The 14,135-nt window shown below is 41.9% G+C and overlaps 1 protein-coding gene across 1 annotated transcript in view; it reads right to left on the bottom strand.

The window, feature by feature from the left end:
* Positions 1-12,371: 12,371 nt before the first annotated feature.
* abhd17c (abhydrolase domain containing 17C, depalmitoylase) overlaps positions 12,372-14,135 on the bottom strand; it is an 80,073-nt gene continuing 78,309 nt past the window's right edge. The window contains exon 3 of the mRNA XM_068017587.1: positions 12,372-14,064. Coding sequence (XP_067873688.1) covers positions 13,845-14,064 — 220 coding nt within the window. The 3' untranslated portion in view covers positions 12,372-13,844. The remainder of the gene's footprint in view (positions 14,065-14,135) is intronic.

The raw sequence follows: 14,135 nt of genomic DNA, 5'->3' as shown, positions 1-14,135 counted from the left end.
GGGATGGAGGTGGGTGGGGAAGGGTTTGATCGGGGGTGGGATTGAACCATTTAAGCAATTGCGGGTCTCTGGTGGAGCTCGCTGCTCGGCTGCTCACACTGTCCACCTGGTGACTCCCTCCTGGGTTTGTGATCCGAGACTGCGGCCGGTGCCAAAACAAGATCCACGTGGCAGCGCTCGGAGCGCTGGACCACTCAGTCTGCACATCACCTGGGAGCAAAGCATTGGCAATACCCGGCCAGCAATCCGCCTCCCACCGCATCTCAAACTTCACACAAGTAACAAGCGCCACCACATTTCACCCTCGCCCGCGTCAAAAGTTAAGATCTGGGACTCACTGGTCGATGCAGCAGCTTCCCTGTGCACCAGGCAGGGGTCGGCACTGAGCTCAGGGCTGCAATTTGCTTAAATGACGGGGATGGGATGGGGGGTCGAGGAGCCTCGTTTCCACTGCCTGCTCTTGCACTAACTAAAGATGCTGGAAATACAGCGAGAGACAGGAATCTGCTGCAGGGGGAATGAGATCCTTCAGCTGTGAAGAGTCAAGGTTATCCCTGTGGATAACTGCGGTTCTGGGATTCAAAGGCTGCACAATTGTCAATCGAAATAGTCTGAAGCATGGGCTGCAAACTGGTATAAATCAACAAATTAGTAATAGCCAGGAGGTGGTTGGCTCTGTTGCTTTATTATTAATATTGCATTTTTAAAAAATTCATTCATGGGATGTGGGCGTTGCTGGCTAATCCAGCATTTATTGCCCATCCCTAATTGCCCTTGAGAAGGTGGTGGTGAGCTGCCTTCTTGAACCGCTGCAGTCCATGTGGTGTAGGTACACCCACAGTGCTGTTAGGAAGGGAGTTCCAGGATTTTGACCCAGCGACAGTGAAGGAACGGCGATATAGTTCCAAATCAGGATGGTGTGTGACTTGGAGGGGAACTTGCAGGTGGTGGTGTTCCCATGCATTTGTCCTTCTAGTTGGTAGAGGTCGCGGGTTTGGAAGGTGCTGTCTAAGGAGCCTTGGTGCGTTGCTGCAGTGCATCTTGTAGATGGTACACACGGCTGCCACTGTGCGTCGGTGGTGGAGGGAGTGAATGTTTGTAGATGGGGTGCCAATCAAGCAGGCTGCTTTGTCCTGGATGGTGTCGAGTTTCTTGAGTGTTGTTGGAGCTGCACCCATCCAGGCAAGTGGAGATTATTCCACCACACTCCTAACTTGTGCCTTGTAGATGGTGGACAGGCTGTAGGGAGTCAGGAGGTGAATTACTCGCCGCAGGATTCCTAGCCTCTGACCTGCTCTTGTAGCCACGGTATTTATATGGCTACTCCAGTTCAGTTTCTGGTCATTGGTAGCCCCTAGGATGTTGATAGTGGGGGATTCAGCGATGGTAATGTCATTGAATGTCAAGGGGCAATGGTTAGATTCTATCTTGTTGGAGATGGTCATTGCCTGGCATTTGTGTGTCGCGAATGTTACTTGCCACTTATCAGCCCAAGCCTGAATAAACCCAAGATGGAATAAAACAAAACAAGGTCACAGATAATAAATATTCAAATGTGTGACTAATATAATTTGAATTGAAATAAAAACAGAAAGTGCTGGAAATACTCAGCAGGTCTGGCAGCATCTGTGGAGAGAGAAACAGAGTTAATGTTTCAAGTCTGTGACCTTTTTGAAAGGAATATATTCCAAAGGTCACAGACCTGAATTGTTAACTCTGTTTCTCTCTCCACAGATGCTGCCAGACCTGCTGAGTATTTCCAGCACTTTGTTGTTATTTCAGCTTTCCAGCATCTGCAGTATTTTGCTTTTGAGTCATTTGAATTGAGTTATTTGGAGTTTTATTTTTCCAATATTAGGATTTTTTTGTCAAGCATTTATGCTCCATAAAAATGAATCATTTAACAGGAATCATAGGACGCTGTTCATTTAAAGGTTCTTTACAGCCACCTGATCTGCCCTGGGTCTGATGCTGAGAATAAACTGGGTGACCGTTAACCCCTTCGGTCATTTTGTTCATGTTTGGTGACCATTTCTAACTCCATTCAGAAAATATGCTGCAGTCTTTTTTCCAAGTTTTAACTATAATGCACTATACGCAGCGACACAGTCGCAGTGCACCAACCCCATTCCTTTACACAAGAAATAGGAGCAGGACTAGATCATCTGGTCCCTCAAGCCTGCCCCACCATTCAATATGATCATGGCTGATTTTCTGTCTCAACTCCACTTTCCTGCCTGTTCCCCATATCGCTTGATCCCCTCAGAGACCAGAAATCTGTCTATTGTTTAAATGTTAGAAAATGTGACGGTCGCACACTCAGGTAATACCTTGCATGAGTTCTTTTGGAAACTGGCACTCAGTTTAACATGAACCAATAAAATTGCGATGTATTGGCACCATTGTTTCAGCCAATGAGTTACAGGCAGAGTGGATCTTGCACAGACTGTTTAAACAGAGTGGTTATGCAAACAAAGTCTATTTTACCAAGCAAATAGTAAACCGAATTTACTAACCCTGCAAACCCTCAATTTAAATAAAGACTCTACCAACTACAGCAAACTGAAGTCATGAGTGAAACTACAACAGTTCCCTGATAAAAGCAGGTCCAGCAAAATACAAATTATAATCCATAAAATTAATCACAGTTATTTACAGCAATAAAGGGTGGTTGCTGGGGGAATTACCTAATCATTTCCATTCTGGCCAGAACGTGTGGTGTCACGATACACTGCCAGGTATAAACGTGCATTTTCTATAATCATTGAAATACAGGGTGTTATCCTCTTTTCAGGGTAGATTTAATTTCAATCTGTTTGATATGGCACCTTGACTCAAAAGTGTAAGAGTCCAGTTATCCTGAAGGTACTTTATAAAAGAGAAGTATTTTTATCAGAGCTACAGACTGCAGGAGAATTTCTATTCTTATATTGATTCAATATTGTGTTCCCAGTTCCAAGATCTCAACAGAAGCATGGTTAATTGTAACCATGCTATTCAACACAATGGGCTGGATTTTGCCACAAGCTTTGGGGACCCCGACGTCAGGACCAAATGGGGGTCCTGGGCCTGCAATCCAGCGGTGAGACCAGCTCAGCAATCTTGCCAGAAGGGCCTCCTAATTGGCCACTTCTGTGCTCGCTGACCTAGTAAGGACAGTGGGAAGGCTGCCAATGCTGCCAGTGCAATCAAGTGGCCAGTAGATCTAGAGCCTCCGCAACCCCAGAAGGAGAGGTGGGTGCTGCTGAGGCAGGTTGGACACAACGAGGGCACAACATGGAGGCGCCTTCACTGGCTTGCCCATCAATTATCAAATAACCAGCATCCAGACTAGTAGGTGAATCGGGATGGAAATGAAACCCCCCTGATGGGTCAGTCTTGGCTGTGATTGCTGCCTTTCATTAATGCAGCCCCCTCTCCACGGCATGGAGTCTCCAGCTCCAATGGCCCACGGCCTGCTGCAGGGAGGCTGCCTCCATTGAGCTGGCAGCCTCCACATGCGGTGGGGGAAAACATTCCGCCTGCTGTAAAATGGTGGAGAGGCCCAAAATTGCCTCTAATTGGGGCTTCAGCAATGTTAACGGGCTGCCTGCCTCCATTCAGCGGACAGCCAATCCGTTTCCCAGCTCGTCCCTGGAAAAATACCCTGGTGGCGGAATTGTACCAGGGAGTCTCAATTTCAGCATGGTCAGGATGCAGTGAGGAAGAAGAGTCGGTTGGTTAAAATATTTGGAGCTTGGAGGGACAAATAAATTTGAGTGGAACGCTGTGTTTATAAACTAAGAGACAAGAAAGATTGAACTGAGAAGTGAAGTTGGAAGCTAGTGGTGAGACAGATTGCCTAGCAAACTAAACATTCATTTTCTATAACTATAACCAGGACAGTGTAAAAGGTGTGAGAAGCACCTGCCCAGGTATTGAGTAGTATTCAATTCTCGGATGGACTTAAGCTCTATTCAGAGTTGCAAGCGTTGAGGAGAAAATCAGTGTTTGGTACGAGAGGGGAAATGGAGCTTCATGGAATCATCTTTAGCAATGGGGCAGGTGTGAAGTTTAATTTGTGGTCACTGTCTCAACAATGCATGTGAAAGCAATATGGTATTTCAAGCAATGCACTAGAAAACAAATAAAGATTGTGCATACTGTGGATATTCAATCTGAAAGATATTTATTAATGTAAAGTGCAATCATCAGCAAAATAATGGACAGACTTGGATGATGAAGAGGTGAAGTCATTGGTATGAAGAAAGAACAAAGTGGGAGAGAGGACAGAACTCAGGAGAATCCTGAGTTAATAGAAAATGAATCGAGGGTGATCCATCAGCTGCAGCAGAGAAAGTAACTTGAGAGGAAATTGGATATCCGTAGTTTTGGTGAAAGGTCATATGATGGTGAATTGTTTAAAAGTACATGGACCAGAGCCTGGAAAAGGCGTTGACAGATGTCCTTGACAGTGACAGACAATTCATCTAAATGTTATGAGCAAAGTACCAGACTTGTGTAAACACCACAATTTTAGTTTGCCAAGAATCAGGAGGGTCTCTAATGAAGAAGTTAAAAGTTAATAGATTTAGTTTTTCTTGACAAAAAGTTGGCAAGTTCTGCAGTTATCAAGGTTAGAAATGTGATACAGTCATCAAATGAATTTAGTGAGGTGGTAGAGAGAGATTATGAGCTATGGCAGATCAAAATTAGTTGATTTGAGGAATCCAATTTAAGCAGAATGGACATAAACATATGAAATTAATTTTGGATCAGAAGTTGGCACAGAAATTGTAAGAGGAAAATTGTGATCGTGAAAAATCAGAAAAAGGTGAAACTTTGGCTTTAGTGAGAATAATGAACAATCTTGAACTTGGGTTTGAATGGGTGGGATGACCACTGATGGCCAGGGTCAAGATTCAAGGAGGTGCAGAATAAGTGACAAAAGGAAGAAGATGTGGTGGACACAGTTTTAGGAATCTTTAGGTTTACTTTCACCCTCTTGATGATGTTGATGCTTTTCTTGCTGTAATGGCAGCCTGGGCTCTGTGATAGCACCCATGCCTCTGAATTAGGTCATAGGTTCAAACCCTGCTCCAGGCACTTATGTGTGTAATCTAGGCTGGTACTTCAGTGCATTACTGAGAGAGTGATAGAATGCCGGAGATGCCACCTTTCAGATGAGACATTAAACTGAGATCCTGTCTGCTGTAGTGTAGGCCCAGCATCCTTAACAGGAGTTGGGCAGGAAGAAGATCACATAGTTTGGAAGGAAGTGGTGTTCCCACTTGACTATACATTCTATCCTTGGTTTGTGGAGTTGATCTGAATTAGTACCACAAGGAACTTGTCCTGCTATCCAGATTAGCATTTATCCCTCACATATCACCATCAAAACCAGACTATCTGAATATATGAAATGAGAATAGGAGTAGGCCATCTGCCCCCCCAAGCCTGCTGCCATTCAGTAAGATAATGGCTGAACTTCGACATCAACTTCACTTTCCCACCCTATGTCCATATCCCGTGATTCTGTTAGTATTCAAAAACCTTCTGATATCGGTCTTGAATATACTCAGCGAGTCCTCCGAGGGAAGAAATTTCACATTTCAGTCCTAAATGGTCAATCCTTTATCCTGAAACTGTGACCCCTTGTTCTCTACTCTCCATTTGGTCATAATCTTGTTGCTGTTTGTGGAATCTTGCTGTGCATACATTGTCTACTATGTTTTCTTAAATTACAACAATGACTGCAGCTTAAAAGTACTTCAGTGGCTGTGAAGTTTGGAATGTCCTAGAGTCATGAAAGGTGCTATATAAATGCAAAGATTATAGTGCATGGAATTAAGAAGGCTAACAGATCCCAGACAGTATGCAGTATGGTTTATCAGCAGTATCTCCCAGGTATAGCAGCATGGTAAAGGCACCCATTCAGTTATGGCTAGCAGTGCAATAATGCAGGATTTGTACCTGCTGATGGAATAGCTTCCTAAAGTGAACAAGGTCTGGTCCCTAATGATCAAGTGACTGCATCATAATGCTTATTTGCAAGATATGTCTCTTTCCATGCAGCAAATGATTTGTAGCTAGAAAATTCAGCTCTGAATAATCACAGGAAATACTTTGGATTCGAAGTAAACCAGATTTTGGAATCATGTGGTGCTTAATTGATTCCATCTAGTTTTTCTTTTTGAATTTGTCCACCCATAGCTTACCCAGGCAGATGTTTTATGGATTACAGCACCAGTCCTTGGCAGGAGACTGTACCCAGATTTCAATAACTTAGTAACCTTCAATAACCTTCGAGAACTCAGTCTCACTATCATTTTTATCAAAACACTAACAAGACTCTACCTGCTTTACACAATTAGCTGCTTTATAATTCCTGCATCAAACAGGGAGATTATTTGTAACAACTCACGATTCTCACCAAATGTTTTAAATAAAAAAACAGGCCTTGAAATTACACCATGGGATACTGGCATCTGAACATTCCTCTCACCACCATTTTAGTAGCGGCGTCAACTGATTTAAAATAAATGGATTGACGCCCCTGATAAAATAGGAATTTCAAATACATTGAAGCATTTGTACACTAGCATCTCAAAGACTAATTTCAGGGCCTCAATATCAGAAGCCTCCATCTATCTCATTTCCAGGTGCTGGTAACTTTGCTTCAAGTGGTTAAGAGTTAAAATTGAGTCTTTTTTTTAAAGCTAGTTACATAATGGAAGGCAGAGGACAGCTATGCTGTGAGAAATCTGAGCTAGGATCAGTTCATGGCCGGACTATATGCATTGACAAATGAACATGTAATTTCTGGCTGCATCCACATCTGAACAGCAGTATGGGAAAATATGAAAAGGAAATTAAAATGGCGTAGGCCATTATTCATTTTCTACCATTTTATTTGCTTGTTGACTTAAAAAGAACAGTTTTCACATCAAAGAGGGTTTGTGGGATAACCAGAAAGGTGCCAGATACTAGACTTCTGTTGTGGCAGTCAGGTTTTGTGGAATACTTGTGACTCGCACATTCTTCATGCAACTTTATAATCCTGGAGGACTATGAATTATAAATCAAGGAAAGACAGGGAGTAATGGATTTGTCCAAAGGAATTTATAACATCCAAAAGAATAGAGGCAGACCTTTGAAAAAGACTCATTCAGCAAGTACTGTGTTGTTTACAACTTTGCCTATTATTAGATTATGTTATCCCATACACAGCTCTGAAGGTTTAAGTTCATAGATCAAGTTTTCTTATCAAAACTGTCATCAAGCCATCTGCATGGGTTTTATGTGGATTTTCAAATAAAAGTTGATAAGGTACCAATAAGGGACTTATGGCAAAATGTCCTCCATGAATTTGATATTGGCCAACAAGCATGTATAATGTGGGTATCCTGGATTTGCAGTGCATCCAATGAGTATATATGCAGGCAGTGCCAGGGGACTTTGTTGTTCAAGCAGTGGATTTCTGAACCTGAGGACCAGCAAGCTACACTCCGTAATATACATGGGGAGGAAAGGTTTCTGGAAGACATATTCCAGTACATGGTCAACCTCCTGTTAGAGAGGTAGAGGAAGGAAACTGGATGAACACATTCAACCAGCCTTCAGGACTTCTTCCCTGCAAGATGAATAATAGTGTAAAAATCATTCAATCAACACGAGTATTTATCTTGCATGGTCACAAGTCCAAACTAGTCTATACCCTGCAATTCTGCACACATCACCTCACACTCTGATCCTGCCACACCTATTTAAGTATCTTCTACTTCCTTCCCAAAATCCACAAACAGGACTGTCCTGGCAGACCCATTGTTTCAGCCGTTCCTGCCCCACTGAACTTATTTCTTCCTATCTTGACTATCTTTTCTCCCCTGGTCTCTTCTGCCACCCTACGTCATTTTGACAATTTCCAGTTTCCTGGCCCTAACCGCCTCATCTTCACTATGGACATCCAATCGCTCTACACCTCCATCCACCACCAGGACGGTTTGAGGGCTCTCCGCTTCTTCCCTGAACAGAGGCCCAACCAGTCTCCATCCACCACCACCCTCCTCCGCCTGGCTGAACTTGTTCTCACATTAAGAAACTTCACCTTCAACTCCACTCACTTCCTTCAAGTAAAAGGTGTTGCTATGGGTACCCGCATGGGTCCTAGTTATGCTGTCTTTTTGCAGTATATGTCGAACATTTCTTGTTCCAGTCCTACTCAGGCCCCCTCCCCCAACTCTTTTTCCGGTACATTGATGCCTGTATCAGTGCCATTTCCTGCTCCCACCCGGAACTGGAAAACGTTGTCAACTTTTCTACTAATTTCCACCCTTCTCTCACCTTTACATAATCCATCTCCGACACTTCCCTTCTCTTCCTCAACTTCTCTGTCTCCATTTCTAGGGATAGGCTGTCTACAAATATTCATTATAAGTCCACCGACTCCCACAGCTACCTCAACTACACTTCTTCACACCCTGCCTCCTGTAAGTTCATTCTCCATCTCCGACACATCTGCTCTGATGATGCAACCTTCCATGACAGCGCTTCTGATATGTCTTCCTTTTTCCTCAACTGAGGATTTCCCCCCACTGTGGTTGACAGGGCCCCCAACCACGTCCAGCCCATTTCCCGCACCTCTACCCTCATCCCTTCCCCTGCCTCCCAGAACCGCGACAGGATTCCCCTTGTCCACGGTACCAGCCTCCACATCCAAAGGATCATCCTCCGCCATATCCAGCATGATGCCACTACCAAACGCATTTTGCCCTCCCCTCCCGTCAGCATTCCGAAGGGACCGTCCCCTCTGCGACACCCTGGTCCACTCCTCCATTACCCCCACCACCTCGTCCCCTTCACACGGCACCTTCCCCTGCAATCACAGGAGGTATAATACCTGCCCATTTACCTCCTCTCTCCTCACTATCCAAGGCCCCAAACATTCCTTTCAGGTGAAGCAGCAGTTTACTTGTACTTCTTTCCATTTAGTATACATTATTCGCTGCTCACAATGTGGTCGCCTCTACATTGGGGATACCAAACGCAGACTGGGTGACCATTTTGCAGAACACCTCCGCTCAGTCCGAAAACACGACCGCGAGTTTCCTGTCACTTGCCATTTCAACACCCCGCCCCACCCCCCACTCCGCTCTCATCTCTGTCCTGGGATTGCTGCAGTGTTCCAGCGAACATCAACGCAAGCTCAAGGAATGGAACCTCATTTACCGATTAGGCACCCTACAGCCTGCTGGACAGAACATTCAGTTCAATAATGTTAGAGCATGACGGCCCCCACCTTTTTATTTTTAGTTATTATTTTGTTTTTCTTTATTTTATTTTAGGTTGTTTAGTTTGTTTCTACTGTGCCTACATGTTTGTGCTTGGGGCCAGGGCTGTTCATTTTTCTGTCAAATTCACACCCTCTCTGAACTAACGCTTTGTCTTTCACCACACCATTAACATACCGTTTGACTTTGCTCCATGACTTTCTGGTCAGTTGTTCTCTGTGACCTTGTCCTATTAACACCTCTTTTGTTATCTCTTGCCCCCCACCCCTACTTTACTTGCTTAAAACCTATTACGTTTCTAAAATATGCCAGTTCTGATGAAGGGTTACTGACCTGAAACGTTAACTCTGCTTCTCTCTCCACAGATGCTGCCAGACCTGCTGAGTATTTCCAGCATTTCTTGTTTCTATTTCAGATTGCCAGCATCTGCAGTATTGTATTTTTATTTAAGTATCTTTTTAAGCTGTTTATTGAATTATTTCTATTCACAAATTTACCAGTGCACACAGATATAATGATCAGCACTGTTAGCTAAGTGTGAAAACCTGAGTGTTTATATACCTCAAGCTTCTTTTGCATAATTTACTAGATACCCCGTGTTTGCAGGGGCAAGGTACAAACACAATATGCAAATGTACACTTTTATCCCCATCAATTTGCCTCTCCAGGACTTGCCAGCAGGAGTAGAGGTCTTTGCCCCTACTTTATTCCTCTATAACAGTGGTCCAGTTGTCAAACATTTTACCTGCCCTTTAACATTTTTTCCTTTCTTTCCCACAGCTCCTCACCACTCTCCAGCTAATGTTCTGATTATTCCACACATTCTGATTAATCTCCCAGCTCTCCAGTAGCTGCTTTGCCATCTCATGTCACTGGACTCTTGCTGGTTGTTGCTAATTACAACACTACACTCAGGAAAACAAAAAATAATCATTTAATGCTAGAATAACCTAGTGGTTAGGGTACTGGACTAACACCCCAGAAGTTATCAGCTCAAATCACACCTTAAGTTGTGAAATTGAATCCAATAAGTCCAGTTATTTGAGGGCTAGTACCATAAAAATAGCCATGAGAGCTGCCATTTTGTCAATAAAACCTAACTTGCACAATGATGTCCTAGCCACCAGTCCACACAGTGTAGCTGACTCCCATATAGTAAGGGCAACTAAGGTTCCCACATCTCAGGACCAAATATTTTCAAAAATTGCCGAACCTTTTCAAATATCAAGGTCTCATAAGTATGAATTTTCTTTAAAATCTACTCCAATTTTTATAAAAGCTTAGTTCACACACAACAGACCAAAGCTGTTCCCTGGTCTGTATATACTCAATGCTACATCACAAAATGCATCCTTTACCAAAGTTGGGTGAGGGAGGTGGGGTTGACAGGTACAGACACCTTCAGTGCCTATTGATGCTATTAACTTTTCCTAGAGGTGTATATGGTCCGGGCTGCTCTTCCATACAGAATAGGTCAAAGTGCCTGTTATACTTTTGGGTCATTTATAGCTGTTTTTACTCAAGACTTTTTCAGTTCTCAAATCTTGAATTTTAATTTTCTGTATTTCACTAGCTTTACTATCTACAATATCTTCGTAACATGCTTGGACCATCTAACCTTGGGATGTCATTTATTATTAAGCTACTGCGCATCATTCTTATGATTCCACTACATCATTCATCAATCCTCATCAAGCAATAGAACATTGCATTAGGCTTAATAAACAGACCTTTGTAATGGTTAAATATATTACATCTTTATATAACTGGTATCTACACACTGCTTCTATCCTTGTTCCCTTACAAGCTGTAGGACTAGCTAAAATCTACCTGTACTTCTGCGAAAATCTCTGCTTGTGAGATTCAACTCCATTAAGGACAATTTTCACATTTCTCTTTTTACAACTTTGCCACAACTGCCAACCTCACTTAAATAGCCTATCACATTCGTGTCTGAAACAATTACCAAGTCTGCACATATTTGAAAATCGTGGATTAGATTCTCTCTCAAGCAGGAGACAATCGACTAACTTTGCAAAATATGTCAAGAAATAGGCCGAGGCTGCAGAGGGGTCTTTTTAAACTCTCGTATTGTGCCTGATTTTAAATGACAGGACCAAAACAAGACAGAACTGCTTCATATTTGTCACAGTGCTTTATCAATGCATCAACTTGTAAAGCAGTTCCATTGTACTTGTAAGACTGCTGAATCAAATCAGCATCGGACATCACAAAAGTCTTGATGACCCAAGTAGTCTAGCTTGGAGAACTTGGGCCTGCCCCATTAATAGACAAACTATCAGAATCAAGCTTGATCCCTGAACTCTTCCTGTCTGTTGGACCAAGAATACAGCCAACTCTGGCAAGGAATATGAAGTCGTTTCAAGGTCACCTCGAGCCAATGCAGATTTACTTTAATTCAATATTGAACACCCCATTCTCTAGTTCAGAGGAAGCTGTAACTTTGTGAAACTGTGATTGAGACACACTCAAGGAAGTTTTCTGCACTTGCAGAACTTGAAACTTCATGTTTAGGGGCCAATTTTCCTTTGTCCGTGCACCTGAGCACTAGACAAAACATAGTGCACTCAAAGTGCACTTCATCCAATCTGAATCCACCCATCTTTTTGGGTTCAGATCATAAGTCTAGACAAATGCACTCCTGGCACAGGCTCCCCTCTTCACAAGGCCTTGCATTGGAAATGAGCATGGGAATACAAGTTGCTGTCGTAAGTTATAGAGACTTTCAGTAGTGGCAAGAACAGCAGCCAGAAAGCCTCCAAAGCTGCCGTGTCTGAAAGGAAAAGGATTTCACCACCTTTAGTCATCTGGTCTTTGCTGCTGCCCCTCTTGAATCCTCCCATTGCAGTGGGGATGAGCACAGGGTTCAAGTTCGACTTCTTCTGGGAATCCTTTAAAATGGGTGCTCTTCCAACATTTGGTGGGGGAGAAACAGGAAAATGAAGAGGAAAAGTTGGTTATACCCCCCTTGCATAATTACTATGCCTGTCCTGTTCTTGAAAGTACTCCAGGAACAAGTGGAACCCTGGAAATGAAAATATTTAAAAAGGAACTGCACAATTAGGCTTATTGTGCACAGTATTTTCAATGTTCAATCAGATTTTAATTCACATTTTTTGACCGATCACACCAAATAACATTCTGCAATTGAGATATTGTTTCTTGTTGCTTTTTACTGTACACAAACAATTCTAATTTAAAACTCTCATCCTAAATTCCATGCATCCTTCATTCCATTGCTACTTTTTGTTGCTAATGTGCAACTTACAACAATGAACTACTGAAATCAAATATACAGCAACTGGAGGCTTACAGCTTTGATTTGATTGTTTTGTAGTGTTATTCCTAATGTCTTTCATTATTTATTTCAATGCGTATTTCAATGTGATTCTAGTGTCAAAATCATAACCTCAAATCACTGGTTGTTCCAACTAAAATTAGCAAATTACATCTGTTCCTGTACAAAATACAGATGTGTAAATTTATGAAATTTAAATGGCAAAAGATTTTTAAAAGTTCAATGTTAAGTCATCCAGGATAAAAATAGTTACATCCATGAATCAAGCACGTTTCACAGAATAAACTGTATCAAATTAGGCAGTTATCACATCTATTCTCAACACTTTTTGAAACAAAATGTTTCTATAACCTTGAAAGACATCATATACAAACATTGCAATTTATGAAGATACAACTGTCATTTTAGGAATAAGAACTTCAATGGAGATTGCAATTGAAAAGTATTATATTACCTATTCTGAAAGACAAATACACAGCAAAACTTTAAAACCGTCAAAATAGTTCATAAATTTACACATTTGTGAAAAAAGGTATTCGGCTACATGCCATGTTCTGCACCATTCAGGATGCACTTGAGGTATTGTTTCACATCTTTAATATGGAAAAAACCTCCACAAATATCGTAATATTAAGAACATTCACAAAAGAACTTGTGTTAATTAGCAAAGAAGTGGAAATTCTCTTCCCAAATTCACTGAGTTTTACAAATACAGTACTTTGAGGCAATGTTAGAAATATAAAGAATGTGATAAACATTCAGATCACATCCTTCATGTTGGGTTGATCCTTCTCTGAAGGGCTGTTTTACCTATGAAGTCACAATCACATGACCTGCCACGTTGTTATATTATACAAAAAAAATCCAGTTTATGAACTAGTTGCAAAACAAAAGTCAAAAGTCTTTGTGACATACAATTGTGGCCAGAATACTTAAAAAAAAAAATTCATAACCTCTTACAAACCAACTACAACTTTAAGGAATGCAGGAAACAAAATAGGAAGGGTTGATAACCATCAAAAATGGTTTCAAAATTACAGTAGATGAACATTATTTCATGTGCAAGATACATAAATCACATGAATTTTCCTGGTATAAAAAAGTCTGAGATTTTGTTCAGTGTTTCAAATGACTGCCTGAAAGTTGGCAGCTTCTGTACTGTTGAAAGCTAGTTATCCAGTTAAACCATGTGCAAACTACTTCACAGATCAATTCTTCCATTCACATTTATCGAGGAAACATCCATATAACAGTCTTCAAGAGATGGATATCTCATGATCAATGAATTGTTTCAGTCTTTCCACATACTGTGCATAAAGCTCAATGTCATTATGTCCAGCTCCCTCGATCCAGAGGGGCTCTACTGCTCTTGGACATTGCTCGTACATTGCAAGGCCATGGGAAAAATCAATCACCTCATCTGCAGTGCCATGAATTACCAGCACAGGAGAAGATACCTTGGTTATCTTGTCAATGCTGAAAGAGATGAAAAAAGTTGAGTGATAAAGGCAATGGTACAGTATTAAAGCATTAAGCAGGAGTACTAG

This window comes from Heterodontus francisci, chromosome 38 (assembly GCF_036365525.1).
Source record: "Heterodontus francisci isolate sHetFra1 chromosome 38, sHetFra1.hap1, whole genome shotgun sequence".
In the NCBI taxonomy this organism is placed as follows: domain Eukaryota; kingdom Metazoa; phylum Chordata; class Chondrichthyes; order Heterodontiformes; family Heterodontidae; genus Heterodontus; species Heterodontus francisci.
This window is presented reverse-complemented; position numbering and strand designations above follow the sequence as displayed.